This window comes from Theobroma cacao, chromosome 1, assembly GCF_000208745.1.
Source record: "Theobroma cacao cultivar B97-61/B2 chromosome 1, Criollo_cocoa_genome_V2, whole genome shotgun sequence".
In the NCBI taxonomy this organism is placed as follows: domain Eukaryota; kingdom Viridiplantae; phylum Streptophyta; class Magnoliopsida; order Malvales; family Malvaceae; genus Theobroma; species Theobroma cacao.
In genome coordinates this window covers 35,901,890-35,924,587 of record NC_030850.1, presented here as the reverse complement: position 1 = coordinate 35,924,587, position 22,698 = coordinate 35,901,890, and the positions used below count along the sequence as shown (strand labels likewise).

General features: G+C 34.7%; 4 protein-coding genes across 9 annotated transcripts; 3 read left to right on the top strand and 1 right to left on the bottom strand.

The window, feature by feature from the left end:
• LOC18614400 (elongation factor G-1, mitochondrial) lies at nucleotides 525–6,718 on the top strand. Of its 2 annotated transcripts, none has more exons than XR_001929834.1 (20): nucleotides 525–1,025; nucleotides 1,119–1,340; nucleotides 1,434–1,555; nucleotides 1,648–1,798; nucleotides 2,265–2,336; nucleotides 2,521–2,616; nucleotides 2,716–2,804; nucleotides 2,896–2,962; nucleotides 3,569–3,607; nucleotides 3,711–3,771; nucleotides 4,003–4,112; nucleotides 4,210–4,284; nucleotides 4,390–4,458; nucleotides 4,538–4,659; nucleotides 4,862–4,987; nucleotides 5,101–5,177; nucleotides 5,352–5,452; nucleotides 5,558–5,618; nucleotides 6,123–6,176; nucleotides 6,295–6,674. XR_001929834.1 is itself a non-coding variant. In XM_007052151.2 (20 exons), the coding sequence occupies exons 1-20, from the start codon at nucleotides 621–623 to the stop codon at nucleotides 6,397–6,399; spliced, it is 2,268 nt and encodes a 755-aa protein (XP_007052213.1). In that variant the 5' UTR covers nucleotides 528–620; the 3' UTR covers nucleotides 6,400–6,718. The 2 variants fall into 2 exon arrangements, 1 of the variants encoding a protein (XP_007052213.1); XM_007052151.2 differs by having other exon boundaries at nucleotides 528–1,025; nucleotides 5,101–5,221; nucleotides 6,295–6,718.
• LOC18614399 (3-hydroxyisobutyryl-CoA hydrolase-like protein 1, mitochondrial) lies at nucleotides 6,736–10,190 on the bottom strand. 3 transcript variants are annotated; one of them, XM_007052149.2, is made up of 14 exons: nucleotides 9,828–10,190; nucleotides 9,658–9,738; nucleotides 9,453–9,521; nucleotides 9,273–9,336; nucleotides 9,075–9,154; nucleotides 8,813–8,896; nucleotides 8,478–8,562; nucleotides 8,116–8,201; nucleotides 7,902–8,023; nucleotides 7,658–7,718; nucleotides 7,437–7,535; nucleotides 7,242–7,343; nucleotides 7,118–7,159; nucleotides 6,736–7,033 (listed from the first exon to the last, which is right to left on the bottom strand). In XM_007052149.2, the coding sequence occupies exons 1-14, from the start codon at nucleotides 9,939–9,941 to the stop codon at nucleotides 6,914–6,916; spliced, it is 1,209 nt and encodes a 402-aa protein (XP_007052211.2). In that variant the 5' UTR covers nucleotides 9,942–10,190; the 3' UTR covers nucleotides 6,736–6,913. The 3 variants fall into 3 exon arrangements, with proteins under 3 accessions (XP_007052211.2, XP_007052212.2, XP_017984707.1); XM_007052150.2 differs by lacking the exon at nucleotides 7,118–7,159; XM_018129218.1 differs by lacking the exon at nucleotides 9,658–9,738.
• On the top strand, nucleotides 15,182–17,582 carry LOC18614398 (malate dehydrogenase, cytoplasmic). 2 transcript variants are annotated; one of them, XM_007052148.2, is made up of 7 exons: nucleotides 15,182–15,312; nucleotides 16,003–16,161; nucleotides 16,250–16,425; nucleotides 16,537–16,817; nucleotides 16,896–17,031; nucleotides 17,116–17,227; nucleotides 17,355–17,582. In XM_007052148.2, the coding sequence occupies exons 1-7, from the start codon at nucleotides 15,270–15,272 to the stop codon at nucleotides 17,450–17,452; spliced, it is 1,005 nt and encodes a 334-aa protein (XP_007052210.1). In that variant the 5' UTR covers nucleotides 15,182–15,269; the 3' UTR covers nucleotides 17,453–17,582. The 2 variants fall into 2 exon arrangements, with proteins under 2 accessions (XP_007052210.1, XP_017975591.1); XM_018120102.1 differs by lacking the exon at nucleotides 15,182–15,312 and adding an exon at nucleotides 15,633–15,802.
• On the top strand, nucleotides 18,181–21,563 carry LOC18614397. Of its 2 annotated transcripts, XM_018120388.1 has the most exons (7): nucleotides 18,181–18,342; nucleotides 18,524–18,638; nucleotides 18,845–19,112; nucleotides 19,936–20,080; nucleotides 20,361–20,467; nucleotides 20,573–20,832; nucleotides 21,014–21,563. In XM_018120388.1, exons 2-5 carry the CDS (start codon nucleotides 18,555–18,557, stop codon nucleotides 20,365–20,367), a joined length of 504 nt encoding a protein of 167 aa, XP_017975877.1. In that variant the 5' UTR covers nucleotides 18,181–18,342; nucleotides 18,524–18,554; the 3' UTR covers nucleotides 20,368–20,467; nucleotides 20,573–20,832; nucleotides 21,014–21,563. The 2 variants fall into 2 exon arrangements, with proteins under 2 accessions (XP_017975877.1, XP_007052208.2); XM_007052146.2 differs by lacking the exons at nucleotides 20,361–20,467; nucleotides 20,573–20,832 and having other exon boundaries at nucleotides 18,182–18,342.

Genomic DNA, 22,698 nt, shown 5'->3' with positions numbered 1-22,698 from the left:
AAACACATTGAATTTAGAAAAAAAATTGAAACTGGTAGCTCATATATCTCATTGTTATCATGTTTATACATATATAGAGACCATAGACTGTAAATTAACAAGAGTAAAAGAAAAAAAGTGTGCTTCTTGGATGAACAGAAATGGTGAAAAATTGCTGGGAAATTAGCACCGTAAACTTTAAAAATTTATACTTATAAAATTAAATGTTTAAAATTTTTTTAAAATAACAAATAAATTTATTTATTAATGAGATTAATGTATAAAATTTATACACGGATAATATATCAAATATAAATCAAAATTTTTATTTTCTATTTTTTAATGGCCCACCCAAATAAGTCACTTATATAAACAGATTTTGGATCATTTGCCATTATTTTCCATGGGCTCATGGTAAATGCACAAATGTCAAGTGGGTCTAGACTCCAGAGGCAAGATCCAAAGTACCTGACCCATTAGAGAACACGAATCCGAATTCTTCCCGACCCTAACCCGCTCCATTTTCAACTCCAAATTCTCCCATTCTTTGAAATCAAAATTCAAAACCCCAAGAAAAACCATTACCTTGGGTTTAGGGTTTTACCCGCACCAGGCACCATCAGCTGCACAGCTATTCCGCCATGGCGCGATTCCCGAGATCCCCAGTCCAGCGCCTGCTTTACACCTTCTACTCCGCCAAAACGACGCCGTCGTCTTCCCCGTCCCAGACCGCCGCCTTGCTCCTCGGGAACTTCGAGATCCGTCATTTCTCAGCGGGCAACGTCGCGCGAGCAAAGGACGACAAAGAACCATGGTGGAAAGAGTCCATGGAACGACTCCGAAACATCGGAATCTCGGCCCACATCGACTCGGGCAAAACCACGCTAACGGAGCGGGTTCTCTATTATACGGGCCGGATCCACGAGATCCACGAGGTTCGTGGCAAGGATGGCGTCGGAGCAAAGATGGATTCTATGGATTTAGAAAGAGAGAAAGGAATTACTATCCAGTCTGCTGCCACGTATTGCACCTGGAAAGATTACAAGGTTCGTAAGAAATTTAAATTTTAGTTTGACCTAATTTGACAGTTTCTTTTACTTATTTTCTAAGCTTTTCATAATTTTTATGTGTTCTTGTAGATTAATATAATCGATACGCCCGGTCACGTTGATTTTACGATAGAAGTGGAGAGGGCGCTGCGTGTTCTTGATGGTGCCATTCTAGTTCTGTGCAGTGTTGGTGGGGTACAAAGTCAGTCAATTACTGTTGATCGACAAATGAGAAGATACGAGGTTCCGAGACTTGCTTTTATTAACAAGCTTGATCGAATGGGAGCTGATCCATGGAAAGTTCTCAACCAGGTACATTTGGATATATTCATGTAATGGGATGGACGTTATTGCTCTTCATATATTCAACAATGGCATGCTGATCATGTTTGTGTCTGTTTTCAGGCGAGGTCTAAGCTTCGACATCATAGTGCAGCTGTGCAAGTTCCAATTGGCCTGGAAGAAAATTTTCAGGGTCTTATCGACCTTGTGCAATTAAAAGCTTATTATTTTCATGGTTCCAATGGGTTTGTTTCTATCTCTGTGGTTTGCTTACTTTGAGTGTAGGGCCTTTGTCATGTCTATATCCTATTTTCTTACCATCTTCTATCTATTGCAGAGAAAAGGTTGTTGCTGAAGAAATACCAGCTGACATGGAGGCCATAGTCGCAGAAAAGAGACGTGAACTGATAGAAATGGTTTCTGAAGTGGATGATAAACTGGCGGAAGCTTTTCTAAATGATGAGCCTATTTCATCTGCTGATCTTGAGGTCTGTTAGGGGAAATGATGCTTTTTTACTTCTTATTTTCTAATGACAGAAAGTGCACTTGATACAGCCCATCTAGTGTCAGTTTGAATTTCAAAGATGGCTGAGAGAAATACTATGGTTGCCTTGACTGTTGCTTTATGGCCATCATATCTTCAAAGTTTGTACATGTCTCTGAAAATTAAACGTGTGGGATGTGATGGCCTTTCACTGAATTTAGAATGACCCTATATGTTGAATGGTTTTTAATCATTCTGTGTATGTGCTGTATGGGTGGATGATTGAGGCTTTTTCTTGCCTCAAATGTTGAAATGTGAAATTAGCTTGTCTATTACCCAAATGTAAACCACAGAACATTTATCTTCCTATCTTCGTCAACCTTACATTTCTAAATGCTGCTGTTTTCTTTTTTCTTGTCCTCATTTCAAACATGGTTTGAGTCCTAAATTTTGGAGCTTGCTCTGAGCAGGACGCAATTCGTAGGGCAACGATAGCACGGAAGTTTGTACCTGTATTCATGGGTAGTGCATTCAAAAACAAGGTACTTTGTGATTGATTTTGTTCTCTGGTTTCTGTTAATTCTCAATCAACCAATTTGTGTCGATAAGGCATTCATTGGAATTACCCTTCTCATATTGTTTGAAAGGAAACAACATTATGTAAATAGTTTTACATATTGTCAAATTGTTAGATACCGTTTATCAGACAGTTTCTCTTCTGCTCAGGGTGTACAACCACTTTTGGATGGTGTCCTTAGTTACTTGCCATGTCCAGTTGAAGTCAGTAACTATGCTCTTGATCAAACAAAGAATGAAGAGAAGGTATAAGATTGATACTACAATTCTCCCTCCCCCCAAAAAAGAATTTGCTAAACTGATCAGAAATGCTTTTTTTGTGTATTATGTTTAATGCTCTTGTAGGTTACGTTGTCTGGAACCCCAGATGGACCACTTGTAGCATTAGCTTTTAAGTTGGAGGAAGGGCGGTTTGGTCAGCTAACATATCTCAGGTAATGCTACTGCATCATTTTCCATTGATGTTCTGCATTGTATTAGTATTTCGTGCTTCATTTATGCTAACAGTAACTTATATTGATGAAGAGTCTACGAGGGTGTGATCCGAAAGGGTGATTTTATAGTGAACATAAACACAGGCAAGAAGATTAAGGTAAGTTAATTTATTGCTTCATGCTTTCTTGGGCCAATTTCTTCATCCTTTTTTTTGAACTTACCTGTTGTATGATCATGTTGGGCTACACATCTGTTTTCATTGTGTGAATCTACCCATCCAATGCATCTTGCTGGAGATTTTAGTTTCTGTTTCTTGTGTTAGTGTGATTTGGTCTTTGAGCTACAAAGAATTAGATGAACTTGCAGAAATATCACATATATCAAATTAACATATGATTTTAGTTTGTGATTTGTGGTAGAAAACAGTTTTAGGTGAAATTTGAAAAGCAGTTACCTGTGATGTATGATCATATACTTGCGACATATGCATGTTAATTTCACCTTGACATGCAAGGTAAATGATCATCAGAAGTGGGTAACTAACTTTGGTCCTTTTGTTAATATAATGTTCATAAACCGTATGGTGTGATTAGGTCTGAACATGTGTTGTTCCTGGTGTTGTGGTTGATGTGATCCACTTCCATGACATGCGGATACTCTTTGTTTCTTTTTAATGCAATTTGTTGTTTGTCTCTTTTCCTTGCTGTACTGACCTGATCTTTAGAGTTTAGTCTACATGCTAATATTTACCATTTTGGCCCAGGTACCTCGCCTGGTTCGGATGCATTCTGATGAAATGGAGGTCAGATTTTACTTGACATCAGTCTTAGCAATTATGTGAAATGTTGGATCCTTAAGCAGATGGTTAATTTAATATTGTTTTCATTGGGGTTTATAATACGCAGGACATTCAAGAGGCACATGCTGGGCAAATAGTTGCAGTTTTTGGTGTAGACTGTGCTTCAGGTCCTACTTCTCACTTTACATATTTCTGCACAAGTGCAAGCTTTTGTTTCTTCAATGTTGTTTAATTATTCAAGGAGCTTGACTACACAGGTCTTCTAAACCAATAAAAATGTCGAAATGATTGTTCATTGAGTAGACAAAGCTTTTGTTTTTCCTTTAACAAAAAAAATAAATAAATAAAGGAAAGGCTTTCAAAAATTTGTCATGACATATGGCTTTTTGTGTTTCCAGGAGATACATTTACTAATGGGTCTGTCAAATACACCATGACTTCTATGAATGTCCCTGAGCCAGTGATGTCATTAGCTGTTCAGCCGGTTTCCAAAGATTCTGGAGGACAAGTGAGTGTTTCTAGTCCCATAGAAATGGTTGTGTGCATGCACTCAATCATAGCATGTGGTGTTAAGTAATGATGAATCTTGTGTTTCTTTGAACTAGTTTTCGAAGGCATTAAATCGTTTTCAGAAAGAGGATCCGACATTCCGTGTGGGCCTGGATGCTGAAAGTGGGCAGGTGTGTTAAGCAAACTTTATTCAATGATTCTTATTATACTATACATAACTCTATTTTGCATTATCTGACTTAAAGTGTCATTTATTTATTTATTTATTTACATAGACAATTATCTCTGGAATGGGAGAGCTTCATTTGGACATATATGTGGAACGGATCCGGAGAGAATACAAGGTGTTCGCCTGTTCTTTTGTTGAGCATGTAAAATTAAGGTTTCCAAGATTGTTATGTTTGAAAATTTCAATCAAAACAGGTTGATGCAACTGTCGGAAGGCCTCGGGTGAATTTCAGGGAGACTATAACTCAACGTGCTGAATTTGATTATTTGCATAAGAAGCAATCTGGAGGACAGGGTCAATATGGACGAGTATGTGGGTAAGCAGCAGTGATTTGTATTGGAATTAGATGCAGTTCCTTGATACCTGAATTGCTTGTGAGATACTGCTTTCCTTTCTGGGCTAGTTATTTTATATTATCAGATTGGTTTTGATTTATTTGTACAATTATTAATTGGCAAGATTGTCTAGTCTTCCCTATGTGCTCAATGATGTGATCTGTTCATTTGTTGTATTGATAGGTATGTTGAACCACTTCCACCAGGGTCTCCAATTAAATTCGAATTTGAGAACATGATTGTTGGACAAGCTATACCATCAAATTTTATTCCTGCAATTGAGAAGGGTTTCAAAGAAGCTGCAAATTCGTGAGTATATTTCTTTTGCTCCCATGTTTCTTGAAACTCGCTACAGATTGATTACTTTTGTACATAGTTTTGCTGTGAGTATGAATTGATGCATTAGTTCTGTGTTCTTACAGGGGTTCATTAATTGGGCATCCAGTTGAAAATATCCGGATTGTTTTAACTGATGGTGCTTCTCACGCAGTAGATTCCAGTGAGCTTGCATTTAAGTTAGCTGCTATATATGCTTTCAGACAAGTATGTCTAACGTGCTTAGGATGATATCCTGTGAAGTGATTGCTTCTTATCTTTTGGTTTTCCTTCCTATTGTTCTTTTTGGCACGGCATTACTGGATTTTCATATTTCATATTTTAACTTGTGAAACAGTGTTATACTGCTGCAAGGCCTGTGATACTGGAACCTATTATGTTGGTTGAGTTGAAAGTACCAACAGAATTTCAGGGTACAGTAGCTGGTGATATTAACAAGTGAGCTCACTGTTCTTCTCTTTGTACTTAAATGTTATCACGACTTAGCAATTCTTTGATCTTTCAACAGTTTCATCTGAATTTCTTCATGTCAATTATGTGCAGGAGGAAAGGTGTTATTGTTGGAAATGATCAAGATGGAGATGATTCTATCATTACCACCAATGTAAGTGAAACTTGCTTTCTCTTGAAAGGTTTGACTTAGCTGCATTTCCAAGCAAATGATTGAACTTTTGACTGCATCATCTGGTTCTTGTTGGTCTTCTTCTGCCTTCGGTTGAATTTAATCTTTAATCATTATGGATAAATCTTGGAAATTGCTCTTAAAGTTTGTCCTTAGACATTCATGAATTATCTTGTTGCCCTTGTGTTAACTCGGGTTCATCTTTATTGAAATGATACCTTTATATAATTATAGAGGGATGTTCACCACCTATTACATGATGTGTTAATTGTGTGAAGTATATGATATTTGTAGATCTTCAGGTTGCCTGACCTTTGTGCATCAGTGCCATTTTGCAAAGAAAAATGATAATAATAATTATTTTGTGATGTGGGCATGTCATGCTATGGTTGTGCATATATGGTAATACAGCCTAGTGCCATCATAGCAGGAAAAGATAATGCCGCTTTCCTCCAGAAAGCTGATATCATTTTCATGTCCTTCTAGGTCCCGTTGAACAATATGTTTGGATACTCGACAGCACTTCGATCAATGACACAGGTGAGGCATAAAATCAATTCATAAGCAACATTTGGGATTCCACCCATTCGCTCGATGTTGTCTTGGATTGCATAAATTTGTTTTCTTTTTTATATATTGTAATATATTCCCAATTCAGGGTAAAGGGGAATTCACAATGGAATACAAGGAGCACTTACCAGTGTCTCAGGACGTGCAAATGCAATTAGTGAACACTCACAAGGCCAGTAAAGCAGCGGAATAATCAGAGGGAATGGCTGAAGAACTAGCCACAAGCCCTTATAGTCTTTTTGCAAGCCAGCCATGTAATTTGTTGTGATATTCATTTTTGCTATATTTATTTAGGCTATATGGTCCATCATATAGTGATAAAAAATTTTGGAAGCACAATAAGTTTAAACCGTCATTTCTAGGCCAACATAATATTTCATCAGTAATTATATAGGGACCTAGCAAGTTTTTATTATAACATTTGACATAATTGTCTTCAGCATTAAAATAGATATTCATTGTATTTTATTTTGTGCACATTCTAATGTACATTCAACAGATGTAAACTCTCATCCAAAAAGAACAGAAAAAAGAAAAAGAATTTGGAGCCTTGTTTTATTGAAGAGAAATGGAACAGAACTAGATAATGTATTTTCTTTTCAAGGAATATATATATGGTAGTATGCAATGAGTTATTTCCAGGCTGTCCCAAGAATGCAAACAAGACCTTACATTTTCAGGGTTGAGAATCCTTCATCCATCTGCAACTAGTTAAATGCTTCTCGCTGTTTCGTGGGGAGGTCTAGATCTGGCTCTGACTCACTGAGGGGTGCGAAGTACTGATCCACCATATCGTTAGACACTTTTTCCAAGCTCGAAGGTGCCCACTACATCACCAAAAGATGAAAATAATCAGGTTTGTTCATGTCAGAATAGACTAAGTACGGAACAGAATGGAGAATGAATGACACCTTTGGTGCTAAGTCCTTGTCCACCACTCGTGCTCTAACACCCTAACAGGAAAAGAAAATTGATGAAGTTCACGAAAGTTTTGTTCATTTACTGGGAAATGGGAGATCAAAAAGGATTTTGTACCTCACAGAAGTCGCTAGAGATTTGCTTAGATATCGCTTGTAAGGTCATTCGGTACTCACGGGCCAAGCACTGGTCTAAGGTTTGAAATCTGCCTTCGCGTATCTGAATTCACTATGATGGTACCATTAACATTGGATGGATTTTTTATTAGAAGGTGAGAGAGGAGGGTGATGGTTAAGGTTAAGGACCACTCACCGATCTCAAGGAAACCTTTAAACTCAATGGAGAAGCTTCTTTAAGTTTCCTTAATGTGGAATTGCACCATGCATCATTTGTCGCAGATGCCTCGCTTTCCTAACAAAATTGTTAACAATAAAATACCATAAACACCTGATAGCTTCAAGATTGACAGGTGAAAAATCAAAAACTTGTTTAAGGTCTGACAAACAGAAAAAAGGAAGAAAGAAAACGCTTACCAAAGCATCCATTATTTCCTCAACCGTGTCATGGGCAAAACATTTATCAAGCACTTCAATCCTATAAAAGTATTATGACTAATGAGAAGATATTCGAAATAATAAGCATAGGTTTTGGTAAAAAAGACTCAAAGAGCGCTGAAACGGTAGCAGTTATAACCAGTAACAGGGACAGAGTAGTCCTTTGCTTCTTTAATGTACTAAAACTTATGCAAAATATGGTCTCATATATGAGAAAACAAACCTGTGCAGTGCACTGATCTTTTCAGGATAGGGTACATCACTATATTTCTCCAAAGAAGATTCAATGACAGAAGGATCGTCAGTTACCAATTTCCCAAGCTCGTCATCAATCAGTGGAAGCTTCTGTTAGAGGAATAAAGTATTACATAACCAGGAAAGAACAATAAATTATAAGGAAACGGAAACAACTAAAATAAAAGCCCACCAGTACTAACCTCAGTGTGCGAGTAGTGTGTTGCAAGCCCGCAAGAAATCATTTCAGCTCCACTGAGTTTTTCTCCTGTCAGTCCCAAGTACTCCCCTGTAAACAAGAACATATTCCTTTAAGATATTAGTATATAATAAATGAAATAAAATCAAGCTTGATATACATGCTAGAGCAATTTCGTAACAATACCATCTTCGATAGACTAATCAAAACAGCAAAATAAACAAATGGGTAATAAGATCATTCTAGTTATGTCCCGAACTCAAGGACACCATGAATCCATGACGAAACATTTACATTACAGCTCCAAGAATCAGTAACGAAAAGCAAGTTGAATAGGCATAAAGGAAACGTACTGTAAAACGATACCTAAGTGACCAGGTAGACGAGGAAGGTAAAAAGATGCCCCAGCATCAGGATGGAAACCAATCTGAGTTTCAGGAGTAGCAAAAACCTAGAAAATTTTGAGGCTAAGTTACTTGAGTTTCCAAATAGCAAGTTGATTATTATGAATAGAAAAACTGAAAAATATGCAAAATGACTATTTAAGTTCAGAAAGAGTCTCCTAAACAAGATGATTGCATGGTAACAAATATACGGCCAAATTTTCAAAAAAAAAAAAAATACATGGCTTGCACATAATTGAGCAGCAATAAAAGAATAACGGGAAGAAAAATAACCAAAATTAAATCACTACAACATACAGTTCTACCAGTTGCAAGCCGAAATGTCCCAGGTATAGAAACTCCAGCTCCACCACCCATAGTAATGCCATCTAAAATAGCCACCTAGAAACCAATCACTACGTTATGAGTCACTACAAAGAATTCAATACACATATCTCTATCCACGTAACTCCACAAAGAGAAAATATCGTTTCAATAAGCTTATAAAAAGAATCAATCACCAACAACACATAAGGATTATTAATATTTCAAAAGAGCAAAATTTGAAGCGAATACTCACATGCGGCTTCAAATATGTACCTACAAGGTATATAAAACTATATACCGTCCTAAAAAATTCCTTAGCCTCTTCTATCTTCCCTGCATTATGAGAATTAGAAAGGTAAAAATAACTACGAATAATCAATCATTCCATAAATCATGTTTAACAAGAAATCCCACAATTTTTTTAGCATAAATTTGTTCATCTAGGTTTTACCTTCATTTATCAAATGATAAAGAGAAACAATATCTCCACCGGCGCAAAATGCCCTGCCACTGCCCTTAAATAATTCCAAAAATTAAATGTAAGTTGTCAATTAACATTTCAGTGCATTCCTATTAATATTATGACAATTAATACGAATAAAAAAAAGTAATTTACATAATCCGAAATTACCTTCAAGACCACAAATCCAATTTCCGGATCATCTTCCCAAGATGCGTATAGTTTATGCAACCCAGCACCCTGCAATCAAAAGTAAGTTCCACGAAACTGTTGTTCTAATCCAAACAACATAAAAAGGTAAACCTAGATAATATAATCTTCATTCGAACCAAACAGAAACTCCAAAAATTCATTGGAAATGCAAAAAGGAACGCACAATATTAGTACTGAGAGCGTTGAGAGACGAAGGTCTATTGAGAATCGCTATTCGAGAGCTAGCTCTGCCTTCAACCAGCACCTTAAGATTTATTCATGAACTAGAATGAATGATTAATGACTAAATAGATTGAATTCGAAGTTTTCAGAGAGAAAGAAAGTGGAACTGACTTCATGTTGAAGATCATCGGCAGAGGAATTGATTGGAAGCGAGGAGAGGCTTCTCTTACACTGGATTAGACTCGGACGACAACGCCTTGATACCAAACGCTTTACACTCTGCATTTCGGTTTTGCACTCCAAGGCCCTGCTCAAAACTCCGGCAACTGTGGAAGAAAAGAGCGAAAAGACAAAAAAAAAAATCGGTTTCAAGGGACTTGTTTGGCGGCTTGAGTGCGACACGCCTTAGCCAAGGATAGATCTGTACCAAGCTGGTGTTTGGAACTTCCCAAACAGCCTAAGCTAGTGTAGTAGTAGCAATAGCAGTAAGCCTTTATTCCTGACCGGAGCAAGGGCTTTCGGGAAATATATCGATTGATGACTAATTAATCAGAAGTTTCATTTCCTAGTTTATTAGGGTGACTAATTTATAGACTTAAAATCTCAAAACGCAAATGGAAGTTAGGAGATTGAAGCCACGTGCTAATTGCCAACTCACCCATGTCGCCATGTGACATGCGTTTCATTTTATTTTTTAATTTGATATTTAGCGTTTTCTTTATTTATTTTTTTAAATAAGCATTTCCATATCACATTTTGCTATTTTTGTTTTTTTTATTAATACCGTGTGGATATCATTAATTTCACTCAATAAAATTATTGACATTTCAACAATCCAAAAGTTAGTCTATTTATTTGTACTTAAAAGTATTTTTTGTAATTTTACGAAGTAAAATTAACATATAATCTTATAACAATAAAATTTATTCACAAATTATTAATTAAGAAAAAAATCACAAAATGCTATGTAAAAAAAATTTGAGATCATAAGTAATATATAAGTGGAGTTTTTTCAATTGTCTATTTAGACTCTCTATAGTTCTATGCTACATATATATCAATTTTTACCTTCATTATTATACCATTATTATAAATTTTTTTATTTTGTTTTTGTACCCATGTGTTTCATTGATATGAAGATCTTTATTGATATATATTTTATCCTCTTCTAGTATCTTCTAGTATCTAGCATGAACCATAAGCAAATAACAAAGAAATGAATATTTAGATGAAAAATAATGCTTACACTAACATAAGAAATAAAAGCCTAATTTAACACCTTTAGTTTGCTCATAAACATTAACAATTTTAGATTTTGTTTGGTTGATATATTTATTATAAATATATGTGTCCATTATATCATGATCTAAAAGTTCAGATCAGGTCACATAGCCCAACAAGCCAAACCTAATAATGTAATCTGATGTGAATTATTATATTTGATTATGTATATCTAGATTTAGATGCAAATTAAATTGGATTAAGATTAAGATTTAATCTATCCAAATCAATCCCTTCAATATTATCTTTATCTTATAAATTCTATATAGATAAGAAGTCATTAATCTATAAATAGACGCCCACTTCATTATCTTTAAGTTATATTTCATAACACGCTATCTATATAAATCTTTAATCCCACAAGTTTTTGTGTTTTTTGGTTTTCATCATCTTCAGGTTTTAAAAGGATTTAAATGGTTGATCTTTGATTTTAGTTTTAACAAATCAAGATAGTAACTTGATATTTTTTTGATGTTTTTATTCGTTGAAAAATTAGCCTTAATGTGAATCTTAATGGTCCAACAGAATTATTTATTAAACACTTATAACTAATTCCAAGACCATTGCTTATGAAAACTAAACTCCTTATTTTTATCTTGAGGGCATGCTATTTTGCATGTAGCAGCATTGGTACGCATTATATCAACAAATTATCACAAATTTTTTCCTATACAATTGGTTTATAGTTAGGAACCAAAGATTTTCTATTTAAGAATTTTTGAATGTGCGGTATATATCCCAATTACTATACCACAAAGTAAAAAGATTGGTCCTTAAAGGAGGTTAGAAATATATATTGGATATAAATCTCCATCTATAATTAAATATTTAAAACCATTAACAAGAGATTTATTCACGATAAAATTTGCTAATTGTCAATTTGATTAAACACATTTTTTAATATTAGGAAGAGAAAATAAGAAGTTGGAAAAAGAAATTTTTTGGAATGTATTATCATTATTTAGCTTTGATCCTCACACAAATTAATGTGAATTTAAATTTTAAATGATAATTCATTTGCAAAATATAACAAATTAATTGTTAAACGTATTTACTAACCTAAAGAAAAGAACTAAATCTCATATACTAGCTACAAATGCTCCTATTAGAATTGATGTTCGTATAGGATAAAGCACGCTAGAAACGTGAGAAATCAATCGATTCCAAAAATAAAATCCTTAAAAAATATAAAGAACAAATATATAAGATGATCAGAAAAAAGAAATAGAAATTCCAAAAGAGACCTCTAATATAATTAATAACATTCCAAAAAAATTCAGATGCTTAAAATCATTAAAAATAAAGAAATCTCAATAAATTATGTCATGATAAGAAAAAGATAGAATTAAAATAAATTAAACGTCAATAATGTTTTTACATATAATGTAGCGCATAATATTATAAAAAATATGAAGATCTTAAACCTACATCTATTGAAGAATATAGATTTAGAAATGATTGGCTAATGTAAAAAAATGCAATTAAGGTGGAATTGAATTCATTTGCAAAACATGAAATTTTTTTATCTGTAGTCCATACAACAAATGGTGTAGAACCAATGAGATCTAAATGGGTATTTGCGTGAAAATGAAATGAGAAAAATGATATTGTCAGGTACAAAGCACAACTTGTTACATAAGGTTTTACCCAAAAACCTTATATTAGTTATAAAGACACATATTATCTTGTGGTGAATGTAATTATATTTCCATATTTAATTAGTTTGATAATACATAAGAAGATTGAAATGCATCTAATGAATGTAACTACAACCTATTTATCTGATTCACTTAATATCAATATTTATATGAAAATTCCTAAAAGATTTAAGTTATTTGAAGCACACAATTCTCAAAAAATTTATTTGATCAAATTAAATAAATATGTATAGGCATTAAAGCAATTCAGATGCATGTGGTATAATCGTCTTAGTAAATATTTGTTAAAAATTGGCTATAAAAATGATATGCCTATGTATTTTTATAAAAAGATTCGAATATAAATTTGTGATAATTGTTGTTTATGTTGATGACCTAAACATTATTAAAACTTTTGAAGAGTTATCAAAAGTTGTAAATTATTTAAAAAAAGAATTTGAGATGAAAGATTTTAAAAAAATAAAGTTTTGTTTGGATTTTCAAATAAAACATTTGACAAATGAAATTTTTGCCCATCAATTAAATTACACAGCAAAAATGCCAAAACAACTCTATATGAATAAAACACATCCATTGAATTCACCAATGGTTATAAAGTCACTAAACGTAAAAAATGACCTTGTCCAACATTATGAAGATGATGAAAAACTTTTTGGTTTTGAAGTACCACATCTTAGTGCAATCGGAGCACTAATGTATCTTGCTGCTAGTAATACACAACTTGATATATTATTTGCTGTAAATTTATTAACAAGATATAACTCTTCTCCAACTCAATGACATTGGAATGAAATTTAACATATATTTTGATATTTCCGAGGAACAATGGGCATGGGTTTATATTACTCAAATATATCAAAATCAAATTTAATTAGTCATGTAAAGATGCCAGATATTTATCTATGCATACAAAACTCGATTTCAAACAAGTTATTTATTCACATATAGAAGTACGACTATTTCATGGCATTTTGTAAAACAAATTATAATTGTTATTTCTTCTAACTATGCAAAAATTTTAGCAATTCATGAGATAAGTTATAAATGTGTTTGGTTAATATCTATAACTCAATATATTTAAGAACCATGTAGATTGTCAACTAAGAAGGAAATTCTAATAACATTATATGAAAATAATACCGCTTGCATAGTACAGTTGAAGGAAGGATACATTAAAGGTAATAGAACAAAACATATTTCATCAAAATTTTTCTTCACTCATGATTTCTAAGAAAAAGTGATATTAATGTTCAACATATTCGTTCAAGTGGTAATCTAGTAGATTTATTCACCAAAACCCTTCCTATTGCAATATTTGAAAAGTTTGTGTACAATATTGGAATGTGTTGTTTTAAAAATCTTAAATAATGACTAAATTAAAATAGTAAAATACGCATTATATTTTTTTCCTTCATCAAGGTTTTTTCCATTGAGTTTTTATTGATAAGGTTTTTAATGAAACAATATTTTAAAAGAGTATTCTTGAAAAAAATTAAATACTCTTTTTCCTTCACTTGAATTTTTTTCATGAGATTTTTTCTTAATAAGGTTTTAATAAGACATTTTTTTAATACAATATACATTCAAGTGTGTTATGAATATATGTGTAAATGCCCATTATATCATGGTCCAAGAGTTCATACCAAACCAAGTAGTCAAGACAAGCCAAAAAACCAAACATAGGAGTGTATTGTGATGTAAACTCTTATATTTGGTTATATATATATAGATTTGGATGTGAATTAGATTAAATTAGATTATAATTTAATTTATTCAAATCAAATGCTTTCAAATTATTTTTATCTTGTAAAATGTATTTAAATAGGTGATTTGTAACCTATAAACAGCCTCTCATTTTATTTGTAAACACACTCTAAAATAAGATCATCTTTTTCTCTTTAAATAGTTTATCTTATAGTTATTCTTTCAACTTATATTTCATAACAATACGTTATTTTTTTAAAAAAATAAATATTAATTGAAACTCAACAAATCAAAAATAGATAATATTTTTCTTATAATGTAAGAGACTTCTTCATTTTTGCAGTTCTTAGCTGCTCTCCAAAGTCTAAACAAGTCAGCCATTTAGAATCAACAGAAGATTAAATGTAGCCTAAGCTCACAACCTACTTGCTAACTATTTGTAGTTATCTAGTTACCTTGTTCATCTCATTTCTTACATTACAATGATTCTTCAGATTTGGCTCACACGTCCTTGGCGTACAACGTTCAGGGACTTTGCCTCCATTCTAGTTTGTTATTCGCCTGTTAGGATTCAAACTCTTAGCTAAATCTTCTTTGAATCGGGAGGTGTATCGTACTATCAATTGACAAAGTCAAATGACAGGTGCCTAGAACTAAACAAGTGAAAGCAGAATCAGACTGCTGACGATCAGGCCGAGCTTGAACATCATATGAAAACAAACAAAAAGGGTTAGTTTCTCTTTGCCATGATGATGCTTTTCTAACCATGAAAAGTATCAGTTTCAGAACATTATCATTATTCTTATCTCTTACCTCGATTTCCGCCCCTTTTCGATCTTGACTCCTCGCCTAAATCTCTATCTATTCCTTTGCTGTATATATAAACGTAGAAACCAAAAGCAACCCAGAATAATTTTATAACTTCTGATCATCAACAGCGCTCAACTGTTTTAAGAACCCTTTCGATACAATGGCGAAGGACCCAGTTAGAGTTTTAGTTACTGGTGCTGCAGGTACGTACTGTTCTTTTCTTTAGCAGACTTGGTTGTGAGTTTGGCTGTGTAGAAACCCATCATTGCACGCTTGATTAGTTGACAATGAACGCAAGCTTGCATATGTTATTTTAATCTTTTATCATGTTCTTTGTTCTTCACCCCATAGGTTCTTTTCTTCAGAGTAAGGAGATCTTTCTGGTCTTGCATTTCTTGTACAGTTCGTTTTAGCATCTGGTTGCCTCGCTCTCGTTTCTGTAGATTCTCACGCCATTGATTAGTTGGATGATGGGCTTATATATAGTCTTGAATTCAAAGGAAGAGTTTGTGGTTCTGTTTGATTGCTTGGTTTTTTTGATTGAAAACATGGACCAGGAGCATATCATTTTACTTCAGAAAATCTTGGTTCTTTTGTTTTGCGTTACTTTGTTCTGGAAGATAATTAAGTACATGTGTGGCCTCTTAAACCTGGAAAAGGAGCCTGTGACGGTACTCGTTACTGGTGCTGCAGGCAAGCTTGAAGCAATCCTTATGAGTCCATCTTTTCATCATCTTTCTTCTTAACCATATACTGGCTTTGCCTAACAAATCATGATTATTATATTAGTACAATTCTAGAATAAATTTTCAAACCCGGTACAGAATCTTACGCATATCAAAACATAATTTTACTTTATGTAGTTTCAAAAGGTTGATGATTTTCTTGAACAGGGCAAATTGGCTATGCACTAGTTCCAATGATTGCGAGAGGGGTCATGTTAGGCCCTGATCAGCCTGTAATTCTCCACATGCTTGATATTGAACCTGCAGCTGAGGCCCTAAATGGAGTGAAAATGGAACTGATTGATGCTGCCTTTCCTCTTCTCAGGGGTATGCCTGATGGCTGATGACTCGTCGATTAAAAATTTTTTCTCCTCCCAAAAGTTGCTTATGTTTTTCTGGTTTCACTGTTTGAAAGGTGTTGTTGCTACCACGGATGTTGCTGAAGCCTGTAAAGGTGTCAATATAGCCGTCATGGTTGGCGGATTCCCACGGAAGGAAGGTATGGAGAGGAAGGATGTGATGTCCAAAAATGTATCAATCTACAAGGCTCAAGCTTCAGCCTTAGAGCAGCATGCTGCTCCAGACTGCAAGGTGAGAAAACAGTTTACTTAAATTTCTGGGTGTTTTTCTTTTTGTTTGTTTGCCTTCAAATAAATTATTACTAAGATTTCTGGGTGTTCTTTTTCTTCCTTATTCATCTAGGTGCTAGTGGTTGCCAATCCAGCAAACACTAACGCACTTATCTTGAAAGAATTTGCACCTTCAATCCCAGAGAAAAACATCACTTGCCTTACCCGTCTTGATCACAACAGAGCATTAGGCCAAATCTCTGAGAGGCTAAATGTTCATGTTGGTGAGGTGAAGAATGTAATCATATGGGGCAATCACTCGTCAACTCAATATCCTGATGTCAATCATGCATCTGTCATAACCACCAATGGTGCAGAGAAGTCTGTTAAAGATGCCATAGCAAATGACGATTGGTAACACAAATTCCTCGTCTGTTTCATAATTCATTATCAATGAATAATTTTCTGAGTTGTACTAATCCTTGTTCCCAGGTTGAAGACCGAGTTCATTACCACTGTGCAGCAGCGGGGCGCAGCCATTATCAAAGCTCGCAAGCTATCAAGTGCGTTGTCTGCCGCAAGTGCTGCTTGCGATCATATTCGTGATTGGGTTCTTGGGACTCCCAAGGTCCAAGCTCTTCCTGTCAAACGTAGTTACATTCTTGATCTATTTATTAACTCCATTGTTAACTTTTTTGGGTCATTCATTCAGGGAACATGGGTCTCCATGGGAGTCTACTCTGATGGATCTTATGGAATACAGCCTGGAATTATCTACTCTTTCCCAGTTACATGTGAGAAAGGACAATGGTCAATTGTTCAGGGTAAGTTCCATTTGTTTCTATTCAGATGTTTTATGCCTGATGGCTGCATGATTGAGAAAATGGCAATGGGCGTCCAACAACTTCATTATCTCGATGATTGTTTGTTAATGTTTCATTTCAATGGCAGGGCTCAAGGTAGACGAGTTCTCAAGGGAAAAGATGGATGCAACAGCGAAAGAGCTTATGGAGGAGAAATCACTGGCCTACTCTTGCCTTAATCGATGATGAAGAGAATGCACTCGATTATCTTTCCTAGGGGAAGTTATGTTTGGAGACTTAATAAAACTCATGAAAAGTAATAATTGGAATATATCATCCAACAGTTATGTATTTATGTATCCACAATTATCTGTTTTTTAAAACATATTACTTGTAATTATTATATTACAATTAATCAATTATAATTCAAAATTGTATAATATTCATCAAAGTATTATAAGAAACCATACTTATAAGTGATGAATCTTTACATAATTTTTATTAGGATTGGATAATTATATGATTGATCGTAATAAGAATTATTCGAAGCTTACAAGTAATTAATGAACCTATTCTTTATTCTAGCCAAGTTATGTATTTTTACATTGATTTCGAGAGCATCGATCTCGAGAGTATACAATTTAAAATTTTTTTTTTTTATAATTAGGAGAAGAGAAATTCGAATTTTACTTTTTAAGCAGGGAGATAATACACTAATTAATGAGTTAAATGCTCGGGTGCATGCAATCTAAAATTGTTACATCATAATTAATCAATTATAATTATTTTTACAGTTTTTATCGATAAAATGAATCCTTTTCTTATACGAATAAAGCCTTATCAGTGGTGGATGGAACGGTGTCGTTTCACTGCACCAGCTATGCTAACAAGGTCTGGACCTAATGACACCAGCAAAGCCCGTCCCAAAGCCCAAAAGGTGCTTTAAATCACGAAGGGCAAAACCCTGATCCCGTTGCCCTCAATTATCAGAATTTTGAACTCAAGCCCAAATGCATATACTACTTTCTGGTATAATTGCAGCAGTTTTCTGACTAAGCTGAAAACCACCGTGGAGTTTGCTACGGTTTCTATCTCCGGCCTCACTCCTGATAATTAGCCGCTTTGACTTGCCGAGAGTAAGTTGTTTTGATTTTTCCTGCATGAATCGATTACTCACAACGGATTGATGATTTATTGCTCTTTTACCTAGAAGAACCACCACCTGTTTGATATAAATACCAAATTGGATACAATTCAATCTAAGCAGGCGCCTCGCCCTTTCATTTCTTGTCTGATTGTTAAGTTGTTCTGTTTCAGGCGGAAAGGGTGCTTTGTGGGGGAATCGAAGATGGATGAGAACATGAAGCAATTCCAGCAAGGCTTGATTGAGCTTGAAACTGAAGCTGAACATTTACTATTGGCCCGTCATCAGGTAACCCTTAGCTTGTATACTCTTAGTTCCTAGAACAAACACTTCACCTAGTTAAGGCCAATGTAATTATTCATCTAGGTAAACAATTTAAAACTTTTTGTTGCTTACCATCGTGTAGTGTAAGATAGAAAAGTTTTTCTCTTCTTTCCTTCAGTGCATAACTGAACGTGTTAAAGAGTTAAAAGTCATATTAATTGGAAGTGCAGCTGGTTGAGAATGATAAAGTGAGGAATGGGAACAGGGAAGCACTTACTGCACTGAGGAAGAGGGCTCGCACAACAAAAACTAGTGTCCCATCTCCTTTTAAGTCAATGATGAAGAATATTGGGGACCCTGGATCAAGAACTTTGGTAAAGGAGGTTTGTGCAACTTGTGGCAACCATAACTCAAATGAGCGGACATGGATGATGTTCCCAGGAACTGATGTTTTTGCTAAGATCCCGTTTCATGCTGCTCACACTATCTTGGAGACAGGTTTGGTGTGCAAGTTACTTTATTTTGAACACTTGTGTGTTTTCGTTAGTTTAGAATTATGATCAGTGAAAAAAGTGTTAATTGTATGTTATATGAAATGATTCCCTGAGATATTTGCATTGTTGGGTAGTTGTGCTGTAATTAATTATCAAACTTTTTGTAGACTTTTAGATGATTAGGCTGTAGTTCTCCTCGCCCTTATATCATTCTTTTTTCCCTCTTTTGTCAGTATTCGGGAATAACAATTTCCTTATGTCTGTAATTATTGCATATTGCTGTTTCTTATGGCTGTAATATTTGCATTATATCACCACTGTGCATACGCGCCAGCTCCATCGAATTTCCAGTATTTGAGTTAGCAAAAGAGGACAGGTTCTTTTTTATCAGTCAGCTTGTTCCTTGCTAAAAGGTCTAAAATTAAACAACTGCAGATGTGTCCTGTGGATTATAACATGGCTAGAGTTAATCTGTTGGTTAGCTGGATGCTAAGAAAACAAGCTTTGCAGAAATTATTCAAGCATTAGTCCTTTACTTTGCACATTGAACTTGTAACTTTTTTATTTTTTGGCTCGGGCATGTGTTTTGAGAATGTTAAAAATTAATGATTTTTGTTTTCCACAATATCCACTTTATAGTCACCTTATCATTTAATCAAGTCTATGCATAGTTGTTGATTTCACTAAACATTGCTGTAAGAATTGGGGGCTCGGAGCATTATTGTAGAGATCTAGTTAATAGTCATTATCGAAATTTTTAATTTCCCATAGTTTTATTCATGATTCATTTGCATGGATTATTGATCCTTTTCCTTGCTGTCATTCAGATCAAGCACAATTGGATTATGAAGCTAAGAAACTGCAAAGCTATGTGAAGGAAAAATCTTTTTTGATATCAGAAAAAGGTGTCCTCGCTGACAAGATTAGTCCTGGTGTGCTTAAATCCTTAGTAATGCTAAAAGATAAACCATGGTAAGTTATATATGAGAAGATATCAGTCTATCCTTTTAGGAACAAATCGTAATTCTCTTATTCTGTGCAGTAGATTTAATTCTAGGTTTGTTCACGTAGCCTTCATTCTTTTTGTGACAACTGCACATGGACAGCTGACTGCAGTGTTTATCATGAAAGATGGGTTTGTATGATGAAGAAGTAGTAATTGTCACCCAAAAGTTTAGTCTTCTCTTACTTTTTCACTGTGCTGAAAGGAAATTTCAAATTTGTATTCTGCTCTTATTCTTGTTGTTTCCAGTGACTGATTCTGCAAAGGAGGCAGGCCTCACGATGCATATCATAGTCTCGTGATTTATTTTCTCACTTTGGTGTTGAGTTATTGAACAAAAACATGCTAGTTCACAGGTGCAATCATCATCACAGAGACTGAATTCTACATGTGCTTTATTATCCTTTTAGAAACTATAATTTTTGCTGAGTTTGGTGAGACTGCCATCTCCTTTTTTGCAGTGTATGGCCACAAATAGCTTTTGGTTCTTTTTCTTCACAAAGTTTTCTCCCTTCCTTCTTGAGTAGATTGTCAGGACAGTTCAATATCGGGTTAAGGGACCATGTGGATATATGCTTTTACTAGAGCTGTGAAGTTTCGTGACTACTGTTTAAGCAGTTGAAGATACCTTGTAATGCTATAATGTTGTTGTTTTCATGTGGTCCTCCGCCCCCCTACCCCCTTCTCCCACCCACCAGCAACCAAAGAAAGGCCACTACTTGTAATTCTTGAACTTTACATATACTTCAATCATGATTTTGTATACTTGTCTTTCTTTAGATGATTAATACTCGTGATCACCTAATCTGCAAATATCACTGTTTGTTGGTCTGCCGGTTCAAAAAGGTATAGCAGCTAATAATCAGGGTTATTGATTGAGCATTGGTTTTTCTTATTTCCAGATTGTGCAACCTGGCTGATGCGATGAGGCAATCAAATAAATCAAAAGTACTTTTTTTGACTTGGAGTCAGCATTGCTCTTTATAGGGGTTCAGAATGAAGTTGGTTGCGATATCTGGGAAACTTCGAAGCGCTAACAGTCTTCTGATTGATACAGAGCTTCGATGAAATTTAGCGACCATTACTGATTTTGTTGATTGTGCTGTGAATATCGGTTATCAAAATACGATGTCTTCTTCGAATCTATTTTGGTACACATGACTAGTGCTACATCTTTGCAAGGACCATTTTTACCATACCGATATGACTTCCTCTCTGAAAGAAGTTGTAGCATTAATAGGGATAGAGAAACCATTTTCCGAATGATTTATCAACTGAGGGGATGAATTCTGTCTTTGTTGTGATTCACTCCAGCAGCTAAGTTTCGAAATCATGGAAGAGCATGCCTCTTTTTTACTTGTTTTTGGTGTACCAATTCATGTAGTTGCATTATTGTTCTTCTGTTTCTTGTATTGGCTAAGTTGTTAGTTGAAGAGATGTTGACAAGGCAAAGGATATGGCATTGCATGACACAAAAGGGGCTCTTGGCCGGTTCCACTTTTTCAATATAATATTTGATCTCTTGCGTGCATGGGGAAGGTGGGGGAAGTTGTTGGCTCTCTCCTCTCTGGCTCTGCCCTTTTTGTTATCAACTTTAGTCGGCAGTCATGTGAGTCTTTTACCCGCCCTGTGCCAGGCAGCTAGCTTTTAATCTTAAATTTATTGTTCGTAATTTCTCCTCTTTTATAATTTTAATATAAAATATATTAAAATCAAAAAAAAGAAATTGCAAAGTCCTTTTTTTTCTTTGTACTGTACTATTGATTGAGTAATTTATTACTACTATTCCCTATACTGTACATCCCAATAATATATTTATTTTTATTTTATTATTTGACATAAATAAAATAATAAAAAAAAAACTCTCTGACTAAGTAGTGGACCTTCCGTACAGAAGAGTCAACGTCTGTGTCAGCCTTTCACCAAATGCCACCAGCCGATCACTGTACTCGGACTATTTTCTCCTCCCTCTCCATTCCCCTTTTCCCTTTCTTTCACTCGATCCGGCTGAGGGTAGTTACGTAACTTCGGAGTGTACTTTCTCCCAGCGCGTGTCTCGAATTTATTGGGCAAAGGGGCGCGTGGGGCAGGAGGCTGGGCCTTTCGGGGATGTAAACAAAACTTTTCTTGCAACACCAAATAATACATCGTACGATGAAGATACGATCGGGGATCGGCTATCTCCCCCCGCCCCTTGTCTGCCTCCAATAATGTACCCATTTTTCTCCTTTTATTTACATGACACGCCCCTGCCTCCCTCCCCGTTGATATGTTTTGTTCATCCTCTTCTCCCTTCCCTAAAAGCCAAATCACGCCTTGCCCCAACCATGCCCCCATTCTACAATTTAAAAAACTTAGCCAAATTCTCCTATCCAAAGAAAAAGTAGTAGCACCATATAATTTAAATGCATTTCCTCTGACAAATTCCAAGCAAACTTCATTTATGTTATTTATAATGTTATTTTACTTGTAATCAATTTACATGTTATGGTATTAAATATTATTTAATTTTTTGTATCAAAACAAGAGTTATTTATAAAAAAAATTAATTAAAAATATTTTATAAAATATTAATTAAAAAAATAAA